The sequence below is a fragment of the Teleopsis dalmanni genome, chromosome 1, assembly GCF_002237135.1.
Source record: "Teleopsis dalmanni isolate 2A chromosome 1, ASM223713v2, whole genome shotgun sequence".
NCBI classification, from domain to species: domain Eukaryota; kingdom Metazoa; phylum Arthropoda; class Insecta; order Diptera; family Diopsidae; genus Teleopsis; species Teleopsis dalmanni.
The window spans coordinates 205859062-205879160 of record NC_051846.1 but is presented as its reverse complement, the minus strand read 5'-3'; the positions used below and the strand labels follow the sequence as shown (position 1 = coordinate 205879160).

Genomic DNA, 20099 nt, shown 5'->3' with positions numbered 1-20099 from the left:
TTGCTAACATTTGAAAAAAAAAAGTTTTATTTTTTATAATTATTTTAAATATATGTTATAAAAGGCCAGTTTTAATTGTTACCAGTTAAATAATCTGATTATGGTAATCTACGTCTTCCGGTTTTTCTATTTACTAATATAATATATTGTAAATGCAATAAAAAAAACTCAATTAAATTATTTACATAAGGCGTTTAAAGTAATCTTTTTCAAATTGCTTACTTGGAAATGTGGAAATGTGGAAATGTTGGGTTTTAAATAAAAGGAAAAAAAATTAAATTATAGAAAATTGCCACCAACATTTCCGATGTTTATCTGAATCTAACAGCAATTGTTGTAATTGCATTAAGTCATTTAAGTAGTTTTTGTTGTAAGTGCTGTTGTTGTGATTGTTAGTTTTGCTCGCCCATTGCAATTTCCCTTGAGCTGCAACAGTGTTCATAAAAGCACAGATACGACAACAAAGCGACCAAATTACACGCACTTGTAATTGATGTTTATCTGAATTACTCCGCAGCAAAATATTTATGCCACACCGTACTGTACTTTGATACATGACGAAGTTACTACTAGTAAATGCTGGTAAGCGCAGACAAAGCATGTTATCAGAGCAGCAGCAAAGTTGCACATGAGAAATAAAATAAATCAACAATAATTAATTTTTCATGTTACTGTAAAATCACTTAAATGGTATCGTCACCTCATAGCACTTAAGTATATTTCAATATTAATTACAAATACTTATATACAATATAAACAAATATACAAACTTGCAGTCAGTAATTTCTGTACAAAGTCATTCACTTAACAGTCATATAGTATGTAAATAAAAATTCCCACATAAAGTTTTTTTTTTTTTGTGATTATATTTAATTAATTTAATATAAGTAAAGTGCTTAGGTAAATAATAAAAGTGAAAAACTTTTCATGAAACAAAACTAACTTTTATCTTGATTTATATTGACAAATTGGGCACTTGAGTTTGTCAAGCACAACGTCATGATGAAGGCAAGATTTAGATAGGAATTGTGACTTTTCACACAGCTAATCTCTTACAGGCACAATCATATTGAATTCGTAAGTGGTTTGTACTTTTTATTTTTAATTAAAAATAAAAAAATTTTATCTATAACATATTAGCAAATTTTTCATATAAAATATTTATTCTTGATTCATGTTAAAATTTTTGCTATTTTTCTATATATTCTGATGGTGACTTTAGGTTCTTAGCTGTTATCAATTTTATCATTTTTTGGATTTTTCGGATTTTGTATTACGGCGCCTGTCAAGATATCGTACTTCGCTTCACTCTGTCCAATAAAATTAAAAAGTTCTTTTCTACAATGAAAATTTATGAAATTAAATTATCTTATCATTAAATTTTTATTTTATTAAATTAACATTTTTTTTTCTACTTTGATATCTTGTCATTTTATTTTTAAGTCAAAAGTCTGGAATTTAGTAAAAGCTTTAAACATTTTTTGCCTTAAGTGAAATTGCGAAAAGTAGAAAAATTGTGCGGAATTATGAAATATTTTTACTTTTATTTGCTTTATAATATTTTTTTAAATAACATTTGCATATTAAATAGTTTTATTTTTTTTTGTCATACTTTAATGATAAAAAATCGACTGTCGCGTGACATGTCTTAAAATTCTTTTAAAATTTATATATTAATAATATAAAATACTTTCTTTGATGTATGAAATTCAATCTTTAGTTTTTGGATTTCAGTACAATTATAATCAAATATAATTAAACTATTCATAGAAGATTCCATTAGAGTTTCAAGTAATGATAATACTGTTGCCTCTTCTCCTCGTGAAGCATAGGCCTTCTAATGATGATATTAACGAAAGTAATGATAGTCACTAATTTATAGTTACTACATTGTATTTAGCTATGATCTGTGATATATTTTTGGGTACACTGTATATACACTATATATAAATATATAAAATGTTTCATAAAATTTCTTTCCACCATTGAGAGAGTTGTCCATTTATGATAATGATTTATGATTATTTTATTGTTTTTACATTTTATTATTACTGTGTCCCCTTCTGAGTTTAGAGTAAGTCTCTAAGCCCTATTGCGTCTATAAAAAATAGTATAGAATATACTTTAAACAGTTTTATTGCCTCTTCCATAAAAATTTTTCACATTATTTGTGAACGATATTAAAATAAAAATAAGAGACAAATTAATGCATGCCTACGACTTAATGGAAAAAGCTGAATGAGAAGTTTAAAGCCACATTTGTGATATGGGTATATTTCTCTATTGTATTATTTTATATTTTTCACATTATTTGTAAATGGTATTAGAAGAATTTTAGAAAATTTTTTTTCCTGACACGAAAATAATTCGAATCATCTATCTTTCTCTTATAAAGATAATATATATTATACTTTTCCAAGATATGATAATCCTCATAAAAACATCTGCTTGTCAGAGTAATATTTTTAATATATTTTTATAGTACTTAACCTGTTTTATCTTAAATCAACACATCAAATTATAATACATTACATTTATTTTAGTAGGAGAATGGAAAAATTTTTTAGCCGCACTGCTTGCTGCACTTTATCTGTCGCCAGACAAAAGTTGCACGTTAATCTCTAAAGATTTTAGCACAATTTTCAAACTCTAATGCATACCACAGACTAGTCACAACAACAACAAAATTACAATATAAACAGATTATAGAAAGTATATAAAAAAAACTACAACAACAATTACATATATTTCCCACCCACTTTATTTGAAGTGGCCTGAAGTGAATTCACCACTCAAAAAAGCTATTGACTTCAATTAAATATCAGAAAAAAACAAAAACAACACAGTCGCCTAAACAACTCGGCCCTTGCTCATTATATTTTCTTTTTTTTCTTTCATTTTCTCGTTTTTCTTTTTGTTAAGATTATAATTTGCAAACTTTTAAGAGAGTAAAAATTTCAGTTTTTGTGTTGTTGTTGTTTTTCTGTTATTCTAAAGTTTTGTTATCTCCTTATCATGAAATAAAATTTTTTCTTTGCTTTTTTATGCTGAATAAAATAATTAGCCCAATATTTGATATCATAAAGTAAAACAAAGCGTAAAGTAAATATAAATATTATATATAACAAAAAAAGTAAGCAAGACAAATAAAATGAAATTACTCATTTGTCTTCAAAAATTTGAAAAAATTTAAAATGTAAATCAGTTCAACAGCTCAACTCGTTCGCTCACGTTTATTTGTCAATTTTAATAAAAATTTGCTACAATTTTCGTGCATCTTCATTGCAATTAAACTAATTTCTTAAGCAAAATTAAAATTACATTTCCGCTACCTTAAAACAAAGCTAAAAGCTTAAGCTTATAAATAATAAAATAGTTCAGAGCGTATAAAAAAAATAAATTAAAAATAATAATTAAATAATTTTACTTCTGCTAAATTGTTTACTTCTGCTTTAAATTGTACGCGTAAAACGAAAAATTGAAAAATTGAAAAATGCTGCAAATGGCTTTGCGTTCGTATAATGCTTTGATTTGGTATGTTAGCTTTCAATTTCCACCACAGAAGGAAAAAAAATTGAAAGCACTATTCTAGTTGAAACAGTTTAGTTTGTTATTGTAGTTGTACTCGTTATTGTTATTGTATTGTAATCGTTATGTTATTAATTGTGATTGCATATGATTTGTTTGGAGCCAGAGCCAGTTTAATCACGTATTGAGTATATGTGAGTACTGTATAAATGTGTGTGCGATTGGGTTGTAAACAAATAACATCTGTTTAATGTTGTTTTTATTGTCACTACACAGAGGCGTGAAAAGTTGCATTATTAAGCAGAAACGCTAATGAAAATGTTGAAGTGCAAATGTTAATTTATTGGTATGAACTGTAAATTAAATACTTAAGATTATTTTCATAGATTAAATGCAAAACTTTCAATAGAAATAATGTGTTAATACTGGTTTTTATGATATTTATTTATAACTTGAAGTAAATTTCTACTGAATTAGTAAAGTCATAAATTGTAAAACATACTAAATTATCAGTTCAGCGAGAGTTCAGCGATATTTACACGATTATTCAATAAGCAATTAAAAATAATAAGAAAAAAATTTTTTTTTCAACTTACAAAATCATGACTCAAGTTAAACAGTCAAAAAATATTTAAAAAAAAATATACAAATAAAGTTAGTGAGATAATCAACTCAAAACTTATTGCACAAAAAAATGTGAATAAAAGAAAATACTACTCTTAATAGATTATTTAATTAATTATTTTCTGGATCTATATAAGATATAAGTTTATACATATGCTATCTCAGTTATAATAAAACTTCTTAATATTACAGTATTTATATATTAAAGTAGTATATAAAAATTAAATCTCTGAGTTTTTCTTTGGTTTTCGTAATGAAAAAAACTTTTAAGTTTTTGCATAATTTAAAATTGGTTGAAAAAGTACCTCAAAAAGAAAATTACCGAAACAACAACATCCGCAGTGTTATGAAATAATAACATGTTTAATGCTTTTCTTCTAAGATGCCTGAGTTTTAAATTACTTCCGCGTAAAGTGCAAAAGTGGCAACGCCAAGAGACAGTTTTTGCTTTTGCAGTCAACAAATTTGCATGGGAAGCTGAAAATGACACTTGCTGAGTGCTTTATGCACCTATAAAAGACTTCAGCATTACAAAAGATTTTGCACTTTAGTGCTATAACGTATATGGTATACATACATAAAGTTACTATTTGGCTAATGAAATATAATTAATTAACAAAATTACTTAATTGCTTAACGCTTTTTCGGATTAAATTAAGTTTTTAAACAATTTTCAAAGTGTTTAACCTAAGCAAAATAGTTTTATGGCAATATTCGTCTTTTGAAAAAGGCAACTTGTGCACCAGGCATTTAAAAAATTTGTTAATTGAATTTAGTTAATTGAAGTATAACATTATTTTAATTATACTTAACATATACATATGTCTGTTAAGCTTATGAAATATATCTGTTAACTTGTTCAATTAACAGAACTACAAGCAATCATACCGATTCTCACGCTTGTTCAAACCTTATTTGTTTTTGCTTTGAATTTAATTCTGTTCTTCTCAATGTAAACACTTCTTAAGGCTTTAATTATAGCACACATTGCTCATACTTTATCTTTTTATATCCATTAAAATAATATTATATTACCATAGCTTGCACACTTATAAATTCACACTATTAGATTGTGAATGCGACCATTATTTTGTCATTTACTTGTAAATTGTTGCCGTTATTGATGCCACAAATGTGGTTAATTGTGTGAAACATGCAGTAGCAGCAGCAGCAACAACAACAACAACAATAACAAGAAAACAATGGCTACAACGGTAAACTCACCACAACAATGTAAAATCGCTTCACATGCGTTGAGGTGAGGCGGCAGTGTATGAACTCATGTAATTCGAGTTCAATGCACACAAAAGCTTTACAGAAGCAATGTAAAAAGGTGCACTGAACATACATATTGCACATCGGTTATAGGTAAGGTAAATAACGCCATTGCTGCTGACAATGCTAGGAGTTGTTGTTGTGGTTATTATTATGTTTTTCTTGTTGTTGTGTTTTTACATTTGCTTTATTGCAGCAATTCCACATTGACCCAGTTAATATATGCAACAAAGTAGCGTCAATCAAGGTTGCAAGAAGTCAAAACTGACATCAAAAGTAAAAGTTGAGGGTTGCGAGAATGTTTGCCAATTATTGTGTCAAACTATGGATTTTAATAGGATATTCTGTATCTGATAATTTTTATACGATTACTTACTGAATATCAACAAATCCAACATGCTTTTTGCATTTCGACTGAACACATATTGCAATGTTATAGCACAATAACTACTGTACTATACTGTACTGTATTATTAAATATATTTCAATGAATGACAAGCAAAATAAAAAAAAGTAATAAAAAGTAAATTTATCAAAGATTAAGAAAAATGTGACAAATGAAAAGAAAATTTCCTCAAAGAAAAAAATTATAAAACACAATAAATACGAAAAATATACTGAACTAATATTCTAAAATTATAATGTTCCTATATTTCTAATATCCTATATTTCCTATCCAATCTAATATAAGTTAGTAATTTGAGTTAGCTAGTATGAGTATAGTAACACTTGGCTGATTAAATGATTACTAGCAACAAAAGAGATCGCTAGCTTGGGAGGAAAAGGGATTTATCTATATTCATTCAGTCGAAATTTATCTACACGATATTGGGATACGGGACTTATAAGATTGCGTCAACACTTCAAAGTATTGATTGCCTGTCAAGTTATTGCCCGGTGTCAAAAAAAAATCTTAACAACTTATTTAAAAACACAACAAAATGCTTTTTTTTAAAACAGATGACAGGCTTTTGAAAGACAGTGCCTCAACTCCTTTTATAAAGTATTCAGTACGTATCCAGTACGTACCTTTATACAGGTTTCATGGAACAGAATGTGATCTGGAGTTTTGATTCAAAAGTTATTATTATGTTGCTCAACAGATTTCATCTATCCAAGTTAGCACAAAAGACTTTCCCTAGAGATAGCGCAATATATTCCAAAGATCTTAATATACTACGAAGTTTTTTGATGCTACGAATCGAAGGAAGGAATCAGAAAAAATGTCCCGTATTAAAAGGCTGAGCGCTGCTACTCTTTCTTGTCGTTTATCTGTTTTAACCTAATAACCTTATGGTTAATAATAATCTTATCTAACGTCTTAGCAAAGATTATGTGGTACACATCCTTTTTTTTGAGTATATTATTATAAAAAGATTTCTTAAATCAACACATTCAAATATATCCATTATTACTAAGTAGGTTTAAAAATATTGTTTTTATGCCTCAAACGTATTTAAGTACCGAAAAAAAGTTAAGGAAGTGTTAAGAGCTCTTTCTAGATGAGTTTATTAATTTATTGTTTTTTTTTCATGTTTTTTGTACTTTTTCTTAATAATAATTAGTGCATTAAAAATGCTCTGCTTTCAGTAAAATTAGTAATAATTTTTTATATGTAAATATAAACACTTATGCATCGTATTCGAAATATGAAATTTAACAACCGTCACAGAAGTCATCAACTAGATTTTAATTTTCTAAAATACACATTTTCTTTTTTCTTTAGAGTGAGGTTTCATCTAACTTCACGTACAAAAGCTAGAATAAACCAATTCTAACCGCAATTATCCTATATTTGAATATTGTGAAAACTTCCAATTAAAAACTGAAGTTCAGTGCAAAAGTCAGAGCTTCTAATATGCGCATGTGACATAAAATCTGCTTAACCAAAATTCAAAAACAAACTTTTCGAATTGCATAACAGCAAACCCAAAATATAAACTCATTTCAAAAGTTAAATTGTCAACTAAAGCGCACAAAAGTAGTCAATTAAATGAAAACTGCAATATTTGTGGAAAATATCTACCATTCTGAACTTAATTACAGTAATCCACATACACATTTCACACTTTCCCAGCTGTTGAACTTTAAAGTGTCAGCACAGGAAGTCAGAACGAAACACAACATCAAGACTAAAGACCGAAGTGCCCTTACAAGAACATACAGCCAACCAAAATAATGAAAAGTTCAAACTCGAAATGGTAACCCTCAAGAGCTCTGAAAACATTAAAATCTATTCGCATGGAAGTGTTCATACACGAGTCAAATATGCGTAATGGGGAGAAGAGTGTAAGAAGAGTGAAAGAGGAAAGGATTGTGTTAATACTTACTTAGTATTGTTCAACGCAGTTCTAAGTTGCATGGAAAAAATTTAATTTAAGAAATTTTGCTGAAAAACTTGGTCAGTGCGGTTCTGCTGCATATTATCAACACAAATGCAAAAGAAAACTAAATATTATATTCTTTAAATTTATTATAAAATTCAGAAAATGCACTAAATATTGGTTATATATTAAATTTATTTGTTAAAATTATAAATTTTTTATTTTATTACATCCTTTTGAATATCATCTTACATTTCATTATTTTCTTCTTATGTTTTCTTTAGCAGTCGCGTCGTCAATCGGTGAATTTCACCGCTATGCCACCGGGAGTTCTAGTCAACGACAGTCGTTCCAATTCCACAGACGATATACAAATTGCTTTGGCACCACACATACAAACCTACCTAAGTCAAACGGGCCGTAGACATTCCTGTTGCAGCGTCATGTTACCAGTGGCATTTGAACGTGCATCAAAATCGTGGTTGGATCCAAAATTTGATTCGGCAGTGCTGGAGGAACAATTTCAGACAAATGTGTTTCCACATGTGCGCATGAGATATAGGTAATTCCATGAAAATCAAATAAAAACATTTACCGAAATACTTAACTAAATTGAATTTACATAAAACCATGCATAACTTAAATTACTCTTTGTGCACGCTCTGGTGCACCCGTGCGTATGAGTGATTTCAGCAAGCATTGTCAAAAACCAAGCAATTTTGTTCAGGTGCAAAACAATTAAAAGCCAAAGTGCAAGGTTAATGTTTAATCAGATAATTCTCTATTTAGTTATGTATTATGAAAATTTCGCTTATTATTAAGGGGCTTAGGCTTAGTATACTTTGCCAAACGACAAACTCAATTAGTAAAAATTACACGTAAATAATAAAATTAGTATTAATTTGTGCGCAGCATGCTCCTATACGCACTGACATTAAAGCATAACTTCTCCAGGAATTATGCTCACATTAACATAAATTACTGTTAATGTCTTTAACATGCCCATGCACACATAATCACATAATGAAAAACATAACTTTTCCGGGTAACCCGGTTCGGTTCGGTTTCCTAATCAAATGGCTTTGGTTAGTGAAAACTTGTTACCGAGTTACGTACAGTGAGCGAATTTAAATGGAAAAAGTATTTTGGTATATACTTCTTCTTCTAATATTTTACGGATAGTTTTGTTAGAAAATAATATAATTATATGCCTCACATTTTATCATCAAAAATTGCATAAAATTCTTGCATATAAAAAAGGATGCGTGCATTGCTTCTATGTACATTTCCAACTGCCTATTGAGGAATTCTACTAACAGTTCTACTAGTAGAACTAATGTAGAAAAAATTCCTTCCATTGTATGTCATGTACAGAAGCTTTGCGTGTAATTTCTTAGCGGCATTTTTATGTGCCCGAAGTCCTTGCTAAATATTTTACTGCATAATAAAATGTATTATTTGTGATAGTTGTTTAGCTGGAGACATGTTGGTTTAAGTTATATTAGGCTTTGACATGCAACTAAAATTAAGCAATTTTGCTTACAGTACAAATATCCTTCGAAATGTTCACAGCTTTAATCATTAAACCAATTTATGTAAGTGTCCTTGAGCGATTTAAATAATCGAAAACTATTGTAATATTTCGATTTTCTTTCCGTGAATTCTATACATTATAACAGATGATAGATAAATAGATAAAATTATAACTGTTTCTATAAGTGAATTCTGTACATTTCAACACAAGATAGATAAATAGATAGATAGATAGATAAAATTATAATTGTTTCAATAAGTGAATTCTGTACATATTAACACATGATAGATAAATAGATAGATAAATAAAATTATAATTGTTTCTATAAGTGAATTCCAAACATTTTAACAGATGATAGATAAATAGATAGACAGATAGATAGAAGTATCTAAGTAATAGATAGAAGTATCTATTATTTCTTTATTATTGAATTTCAAAATTTTAACATGAGTAAGTATTATGCCTTAAATCTAAAAATATTGGTTAGAGTTACTTAAAATTATATTGAAAAATAAAGAATACGACACTGACTTGATAGTCGTCTGTCGGACATTTTTAAAATTAAAATTAATTCAAATTAAATAATAAAGAAGTATCTATCATTTTAACAGATGATGTGACTAGAAATCATTATTTCTTATTCAATTTTTCTAAGAGATAAATATATAAAAGTAAATATAAAGAATTTTTCCTAACAAACTACCACAAATGTGAGAGACGAGTTGCATTTGCATTACTTACTGAGATATAAAAATGGACCCAAAATAAGTTCTTGGATTGTATTCCATAGTCCACTAGTAGAAGTTTACAACTAGTTTACAAAAAAAATTCCTAAAAATTATGGATCTTAGCCTTATCAATCTTAAATTTCATGCATGGTCCTATGGTCCAGTGCCCTGTGAAGACAGATAATATAAGAAGATACAATAAGAAAAAAATTTGTTTAGAGGTATCATTTTTAAGGTGTTAAACTTTGTTCGTGATATTAGACTAAAGTATCTTGTATAAAAACCTGATGATATACATATCTTAAATAAGAAAATTACCTTTAACTCAAATCTTGTATCTCTACGGACTCATCAGGTCATTGCGTGATGTCTGGCAACCACTTTCCAACTTAACTAACTATTTACCTCTAGAGGTTTTGCATTTGCCAACCAGAAGATTATGTTTATGGTATAGCTGTACTAAGGCTACGCCTTTTAATTGATCTTTAATTGACATTAAAAAGCTTGATGGAAAGCGATAGTTGCTGCTTATGGCACGTCTATGCTATATGTATTCTATATGTATTATTATGTGGTTCTGTTTATAGCATCTCACTGCTGAGAGTAACACCCTTTATTGTAAAGTCTATTGTAATATCTGATGTCTATTAGAGACTATAGTAAGATAATATTAAAAAATTAAGAGAATAAAAAGCTATTTACCTCTAGAGGGTCTGCATTTGCTAAGCAGAAGGTAATGGTTATGGTATGGCTGTACTAAGGTTACGCCTTTTAATTGAACTGCATTAAAAAGCTTGATGGAAAGCAATAGTTGCTGCTTATGGCACGTCTAAGTCCCTTTATTGCACTCTATTAGAAAACGTGCTGAAAAGCAAAAGTTGCTGCTTATGGTATCTTACTGCTGAGAGTAACATCCTTTATTGCAAAGTCTCTATTGTAATATCTGGTGTCAATTAGAGACTATAGTAAGATAAGATTAAAAAATTAAAAGAGTCACTTTAAGTCACGGACCCTTAAGTATGTCTCTGATTTGCTACTGTTTATCTATTGATTGGATTGATTGAATTGATTGGCCATAAAGCCCTTGACCTGACTGCTAAGGCAGTATGGATCCACTCACTATTTGGCTGTCGCAATGTGCAATTGTATAGTAGAACCAAACAAAAATTATATAAAATTTTATTACTTATTATTTAAGTTGTAGAACCAAGTATATTTGAACTATTGGCACCAAAATGAAAAACTGCAATTATCGTAAAGAATAAAAATTATGAATTACCAACAATTATTATATGACAAGAAAAAGAGCTATTACTTTTATAATTTTGATTCGTCTCTCAAAGGGCGCCTTGTACTAAGGATATTCAATAATATTTACGTTTACATATTTTGGTTGGAGCTTTTTAAATTATGCGTACCAACGCAATATCCTTTAAAAAAAAAAAAAAATTGCGACAAAATGACTGCGCATATTTAAAGTAAATTTGGTTGTGTTAACGAGTTTATTTTCGCAAAAGACAAATAAATTTTTATGTACGACATTATGTAGTCCTTTGTAGAGGACTACCTGGATATGTTTGTACAACGTAATAAAATAAATACAAAATAAAAAATATGTGTTTTAGTATATAATATTGCAAATGACACGACACCTGAGTACACAAATGAGTCGTCAGTTTTGTAGCATTTGAGAGTATTATATGCCTTTTGTTTGAATTTTAATAGGATATGAAAGGAAAATAAATATCAGAAGGTTATGTAAGTTTATTTAAAAATAATAAAAATATACAATATACTTAATAAAATAAAGCAACTGAAGAAGGTGCTCTATTTAGAAATTTTATATATGAATAAACACAATTTACAAATATTAAATAAAATTAAATTTGATTTTAACGTTAATATGACAGAAGTGACTATTTTTACTTCAACAGAAACTGTGATATTTGATAGAGAAGTTTCGAACAGTAATGAGCTACAAGAACAAAAATTATTTTTGGATTATTTTCAATAATTGAATTTTTGACTGACCGTACAGCTGTTTCGAGCATTGCCAAATACCCATCATCAGTGGTCTTGGAAATAATTCTGACTCTGACTCTAAGCTTCGAATTTGGACAGGGCACGAGTTCGATTCCTTGTACTTGCAGTCTCAAAAAAAAAAATTATTTGCGAATCATAAAATACAAAAATTATAAAGTACAAGACCATTGATGATGGGCCATACAGCTCGAAACCAAAAATCAGCCAAAAATTCAATTAGTTAAAATAATTTAAAAATAATTTTTGTTGTTGTAACTCACTATTGTTCGAAACTTCATGCCGTATGAGTAACGCAAATAAAAAAGTATGCACTGTTTATAATTATAGTATGTATGTGTTTAAATTCTTTATTTTGATTATTTTTATTTATAATTTAATCACTCGGAATATTGTTTTTTCTTTTTTGTTGTCTGGAACAATAAACATATCGAAATTTATGTAGTTGTTATTTAATAAAATTAATATAGAGTACATAAGCTTTATTTTGCGGGGAACATTTTTATAAGCTTTTGGATCAGATCTTTTGATATAAAAACATTCAATAAACTTATGATTTAATTGTTATGGCAATAAAAATATTTTATAGATACATATACTACAAGTTCTTCCAAATATTTAAATGTTGTACATTTAAATCACGTTTGTAATATATAATATATTGCCTTGATTTTTCAGTTTGAATGTATCATATTCTGAGGCGCCGTAACCACAATTGGTACTCGGCGTACTATTAATTTTTTAAGAAAAAAATTTAGTGAAAAAAACATATTAATAGTGTAATATGCTATATAAACTATACTTATCGTGAGGAATATTTGATGACCTTCCGCGAGTTTCACGCAGATCATAGCAGACTTGCTAGCTGCCTTTCCCTTTTTTCTTTTCTTAATCAATTATAAATAATTTATTTTGCTGCTTTGTTATGCCACTGGCTATATTTGTGATAGTTGAATTCATTTAAATCTTAAATGTTCACTTCGTTGCTCATCGATTTTTTCCCTTACGTGTCTTACAGTATTGCTGGAAACTAACTTACATCGTTGGTCATTATAGCCGTGATTTGTCGTTGACAGTACCCAGTAGTCGCCAGTCTTCTACCGAATATGCGAAGTTCCTCTACTGTGTCTTCCACCAGCCAGATGGATACCGAATGGAACACTTTTCAAGAATTGTCATGCACTTAACTATGTAATGTCATGATATACTATAGCTTATATAGCCAATCGTTTCATCTAATTCGATATACGTGGACAACGCGTAAGAGACCATAGATCTTCCGAAGAATTTTTCTTTCAAATGCTCCTAATGCCTTCTCATCACTGTTGGTAATTCTCCAAGCTTCTGCACCATACAGCAGCACAGTTATAACAAGATGTAGGGCGTGATTTTTGCTTGTCTAGAGAAAGCTTTATTTCTCAATTGCCTACTTAGCTTAAAATAGCATCTGTTAGCAAGAGTAATTCTTCAGTGAATCTCTACGCTGACGTTATTGCTTCAAACTAAAGAAGCATTGCTACAACTAGGAAGGTGATCAAATTATGAACATCGTTTTTGTGATTTTCTATCTCTTCTAGTACAAAGATGATTCATCGACAGATCTCATACGCATCTATATATAATTAGGAACTTCTCTACAAAATACACACATTCTAGCCTTCATTTTAATTGCTTTTTGTTCAGCTATTAACCATTGCAGTACAAAAAATCTTTCAATATGGATCTGTTCTGTTCCAACAAGAACCCAAATTCCATTGTTTTCTATTCTATTCTCCAGCAATATCACAATTAGACAATAAATTCTAATAAATAAACTTTTCTCTTAATTCCATAAATATATTAAAGAAATGAAAATATTTCATTTATGGAAAATTATATACGAGTACTAATTTATACTAATTTTAAATTTCCTTCGTTTAAATTTTATTTAAAATGTTTATGTGTACTCATGGATATTAAAACGAAATTGGTTTTTACTACTTCAGATTAAAATCCACAACATCAAATAACCTAAAACTCTGCTTTATTATTTCCGTATCCCTAAAACTCACATTCCATTTCATGTATTTCCAACATAAATTATTTTTTAATTACGTGTCATGCAATTTCCATTGAAGCCGACATGGTTCCACTCATAATACCACCACACACGTTCATTTGGCTTAAGAGTATCAGAACCACCCACTCAATTCACTTTGGAGTATACCGCAACAATTAACACAAACAATTAGTCAAAGACCGTACCACGGAAAATCTTCAACTTTTTCAACCTTTTAAAGCCCGGTGACGACAGCGATGACTCCGTAATGACCACAAATATTTTACGTTAAAGAGCATTCGCAGGAAATTGTTTGGAAATAATTCGTTTTTAAATACCTGAACATTTTTCCTACATGGCAAAAGTCGTGGGTGTGAGCAGAGATAAAAATGTCATTAAAATTAGTATTATATCTGTTTTACTCTGGACTCACAAAGTGCTTGAATATGCTAATTTATACATATTTCAATAAATCCTTATATTACAAGCAAAAAGCAGTTCATAAAAAAGTGGCTGCAAATTTAAATTATTTTAATTTTTCATAAAACCAACTCAACTTAACAGAAAAAGTATTAGTTATAAAAAAATTAAAAAATAATATATTTTGTTAATTTTTTTTTGTCGAATGTGACGTGTCTTATCACAAAAAGACACTAGAAGGGTTCGAACAGTAATGAAGAGGCAACAACAAAAATTTGATTACTGTATTGAAATTTGGCTGACCATACAATGCTGTTTCGAGTATTGCCAAGTACTCAACATCAGTGATATTAGAAAATATTCGAATTCTTATTTAATTAGTTCATAGTCCGTATATAAAATTATTGTTGTTGCTTCTTCATTACTATTCGAAACTTTCTAATTAATATATTTTATTAGCCAATTATAATACATAAATTATCATAGCACAAATACTAGTCTCTAAAATATCTTCGTAATTTCAAAGTATTAATATTTACATTTTTTTATCTGCATACAATCAATATATATAATATCTTATATCTATATATAGATATATAATATCTACAAAATTTCAATATTCACCAAAACTAATTTTTGAATATTTTCACTTCATAGGTTCTCACTTTACTACATATTGCTTTGTTCCTGCGCTTGGTTCCTTTACTTTCTGATCGAAGGCGGCTCAGAAGAGTATTGGCGTCCGATTTCCAGTTCTTTTTCCATGTTAGCACTCATATCAATTATGGCACTGTGCTTTACGCAATGGAATATTTATCGCTCATATCGCATAGTAACGTCGGCAGTAACAGCTTTCGTGTTATGTGCCGCTTCTCTAGTGTTTCTGACCTATACAGGACGCGCATTTAGCCCATTGGGACACTTTGCTATTTGTCTTGAAATACTTTTACTCATTTACACGGCACTTCCAATGCGTTTATGGCTGTGTTCACTCATAGCTATAACATATTCAGTGTTATTCGAGTCAGCTGCTATTTTGGTAGGCAGCACCGCATTGCATGGAAACACATCGGAGTTTTGCTACAAAATACTTACACTCCGTATACTGCTCCATATAAGCGTACATTTAGTAGGTCTGCATGTTATGATTATGAATATTGTACGTATGCGTGGCACTTTCATGAAAATTGGTCAGAATTTATTGGTACGTCGACAGCTAGAAATGGAAAAGCAATTAAAAGAGAAAATGATACACTCAGTTATGCCACCGAAAGTAGCCGATATGCTGTTACATGAAGGTAATAGAGATTCAGCTGATGGTGCCATGAAACCGGAATCACATTATATGCGACCTCGTCCCTCTAATGATGTCAAATCGCTATTTCGTCCATTTCACATGCACAGCATGGATAATGTGAGCATACTCTTTGCTGATATTGTGGGCTTTACTCGCATGTCCTCAACCAAAACAGCCGAACAATTAGTGGAAATACTTAATGATCTCTTCGAGAGATTTGATGATCTTTGTACTTTCAACGGCTGTGAAAAAATATCAACTTTGGGTGATTGTTACTATTGTGTTTCTGGTTGTCCAGAGCCAAGGCCTGATCATGCCATTTGCTGTGTAGAAATGGGCTTGGGCATGATAGACGCTATGCGATGTTTCGATGCGCAACGGCATGAGGGTGTCAAAATGCGCGTAGGTGTGCATACTGGCACTGTTCTTTGTGGAATTGTAGGTACGAGAAGAGTAAAATTTGATGTCTGGAGCAATGATGTTTCATTAGCTAATAAGTTAGTATAAAAAATAAGCAGAATTTCAATAATTATTCATAATATTGTTTGATTTTAGAATGGAATCAACTGGGAAACCAGAACAAGTACATATATCGGAAGAGACATCAAACTTTTTAGGGGAAGCGTACTATCTCGAGGAAGGTGAAGAAGTTTTCGGTAATAGCATATCTCTAATATTTATTTATGTATTTACTAATATAACAAATTTAAACCTATTTAGGTCATCGTACTTATTTTGTAGTTGGTCGTCGAAAAGATGTGTCAAGACAAAACAGCTTAAGTCCCAGCATACGCGCAGGAGATGGTAGTCATCTTATGTTACCTGAAGTACCTGGTCAACTAACATCACTTTCTCAAAGTGCCACAAATATTTCTGTAATACATCCCAATGTTCCTCCAGCTTCCCCAGTAGGACAACACTCATCGTCACTTAATCCTTCGCCAGTACTTTCCTTACGTCCAAGACTGACTTCATTAAGCATGAAAATGCGCAGAAAATCACACAGCCGTGAACGCGATCTGGAACGTGGTGTTACAGATCATACGGCAATCACAGAAATACCATCTGTGATTGTCGTGCGCGAAAGGCCAAAGATCATAATTACAACCAAAAGCTTACCTGGCAGCTTAGACTCAGAAGAACAAGACTTTGTAGTAGACGGCTGCTGCCGTACAAACAATTCAACGAATAAGGCTCGATCCGCAGAAGAAGAACCACGTCCGAAGATTAAGTTAAAGGTATGGAAAGTACCGCGTTTTCTTAAGAAAATCGAAGATATTGCCAAATCAGCTGAAAAGTCTACGAATACAGATGGAAATATTAACTTAATACATGGAAAGCCAGTGATTAAGACCGAAGAGACTGTTGCATTTATTGAACAAAACGGATACCAGCAATTACCAGTCGTAATTGAAACCACAAAATCAGGAGTTGGACATATGCTTGACATACCACAAAAACCCAGCTTAAACTCCTGTACAATTTCTCCTAATTTAGCCAAATCACCTGATGGTAGTTGTTGCTCACCTGGTCAATACTCCATGTTTGACGACATCATAGATGTTCGTTCATACATAAGTCAATCCCGCAGTGATATTTCACCATTTGGACGCTCTGGTAGTTACCGCTCTCAATGTGGCCGCAGTGGTAACTCAGAATCCTCACCTATACCACGTCCACGAGCTTCAACTTTAGCGACTGGTCGTACAGATGGCACCACAATGCAGCCTCTTATTGCAGCAAATAATATTACAGCAAATCTACCAACACACTCCCGCAATTCAAGTATTTGGCCGGATGGTTTGAGCATATGTCCCTCAGCCACATCCCGAAAAGATTCCGGTATCAAAAGCAACTCACGTCGTTCATCTATACAACAACAAATCTATGCACTCAACCAGTCCGCCATTAGTCAACATCGTGTTTCAGGTTATTTTACTAGCTCCACCTCAAGTATTTCAAATATTGGAGATACAAACTTGCCACATGTGCCACTCCCACCGATACCACAACCTACCCCGCAAGTAGCAGATCCTTTAGCAGCTTGTCTTCAACAGCTGCGCAAACAATCAGATTTGCAGCTCATACGCTGTGTGCGAGACAATGCAAAATCTCAGCACAGTTACTTAGTCAATCCACCGCTTAAACGCTTTAGTTTGTATTTTAGATCCAAGCAAATGGAAGATGACTTCCGTTCTAAAGCACACCGATTTGGTAGCGAGAATGAAACAGAGGGACCACCTACATTAGCTACACCGCGTTACAACACTTACATTGATATATTCGTAGGTATTGTTGTTTACCTCTGCATTTCCGTCTCGCTTTTCATGCTAACACCCAACACAGTTACGCCCAGTTTTCGTTTATGGGTCTCGTTGTTCACAGTTTTCACAGCTATACAAATTTTTGCGCTCTTTCTGTTTACTCGGCAGATGTGTCGCCGACATGGCGGCGGCCAAAGTCGCACTAAAGTGGCCAACTCAGAGACGTGCACAGATCGAATATTCGAAGCCATTTCAAGCTGGTACCCCTGGCATATATGTTTGGCAGTGTTGATGGCCATGCCAGTTATGCTAATCATCGCCAATTTCTTACTATTGGATCTCAATCAATTGGAAGCCTTCGAATATCATTATGGTTTCTTAATCTTTGTCTGCATTGTTCACTTCTGCAACTTCACACAACTAAACTGTTGGATGCGCAACATATTAGCACTTCTGGCAGCAATGAGTTTTGTGGGAATTGCAGTCTCACAATTGACAGTCTATTCTAACCGCATAGATACGCATCATAATGAAAACGTGAATATAACACATATGATATCGTTCGCAATGCATGGCGTTGACAGGAATATGAAAGAGGAAGTTAAATGGTTTCAGGATTATCACGTTGAAATTTATCTGGACTTACTACTTATACTCGTGCTTGTTTGGATCTTGAATCGGGAGTTTGAAATCGGTTACCGTCTGACTTTCTATGGCAATGCAGTGGCTAATCAGGATAAGGTGCGCGTACAGAATATGAAAAACCAAGCCGATTTACTGCTGCATAATATTATACCAAAGCATGTGGCGGAGCACTTAAAGAATACAGCCAAATACTCAGAGAATCATCATAATGTGGGCATTATATTTGCTTCTATAGTCAACTTCAATGAAATGTACGATGAAAGCTATTTAGGCGGTAAAGAGTTCCTACGTGTGCTGAACGAACTAATTGGTGATTTTGATGAACTGCTCTCCCGACCAGAATTTCGTTGTGTGGAGAAGATTAAGACAATCGGTTCAACTTTCATGGCTGCAAGTGGATTAGATCCTTCTAATCGAGGCGATGGCAATGAACACTTACATGCGATGATGGAGTTTGCAATTGGTATGCAGGGTGTTGTGGATGCGTTCAATAAAGATCTGCTGGAATTTAATTTAATTTTGCGAATCGGCATGAATGTTGGCGATTTAACAGCTGGTGTGATAGGCACAAGTAAATTGCACTACGACATATGGGGTGATGCAGTGAATGTGGCTTCACGAATGGATTCAACGGGTGTACCAAATCGTATACAAGTTGGAAAAGATTGCTTACAGTATTTAGAACCGAAATACGAATTTGAACCCCGAGGCAGTATTTACGTTAAGGGTAAAGACAATATGGAAGTGTTTTTGTTCACGCAACGAAAACCTGATTTGGTAGGCGATGAAGAATATATGGCACAAAATACAGAGAATAGCATAAACCAAAGTAAACCAACAACACCATTAACACCAACCGCTCAAATGGCCAATGGTCAAGTAAATGAGAAGGGCAGCTAAATTAGTACAAATGACTTATTTGATTAAATAATTTGAGTCCTATTGCTGACTGAGGCAAAGATGATTTCATATGATTAGCTCATCCTTTGAAGCATTAGTTATTAAATAATTTATGCAAAAATTATGAATTTGAAAGATCTTAGCAGGTCTCTAAAGAATAATAGAAGAAACCAAATTTAATAGACGAAATACACAACTTCTATCTGTTTAGATTATTATAGTAAACGTCTCTTTTGAGCAGTGTTTGGTTACAGCTGATCTAGAAGTAACTTATGCAGTTATTATTATTTATTCTATAGTATATTTGGAACAATTTGTTTAGGATTTTTTTACATAAGTAAATGTGATTAATTATAAAATTAATTTCGAAAAAATTTGACATTCACATTACAAAGCATTTTTGATATACATCAACATATTCATTATATTATATATAATGTAACATTACACTTACAATGCATATTATTATAAGTCGATCTGTT

At 31.2% G+C, this 20099-nt stretch overlaps 2 protein-coding genes across 2 annotated transcripts in view; one reads left to right on the top strand and one right to left on the bottom strand.

The window, feature by feature from the left end:
- LOC119671504 (mucin-5AC-like) overlaps positions 1-20099 on the bottom strand; it is a 531335-nt gene that overhangs the window by 367365 nt on the left and 143871 nt on the right. The gene's annotated exons all lie outside the window — the stretch shown is intronic.
- Positions 3408-19935, top strand: LOC119671505 (adenylate cyclase type 9). The gene is made up of 5 exons (XM_038082175.1): positions 3408-3534; positions 8036-8313; positions 15169-16305; positions 16364-16464; positions 16529-19935. The coding sequence occupies exons 2-5, from the start codon at positions 8069-8071 to the stop codon at positions 19615-19617; spliced, it is 4572 nt and encodes a 1523-aa protein (XP_037938103.1). The 5' UTR covers positions 3408-3534; positions 8036-8068; the 3' UTR covers positions 19618-19935.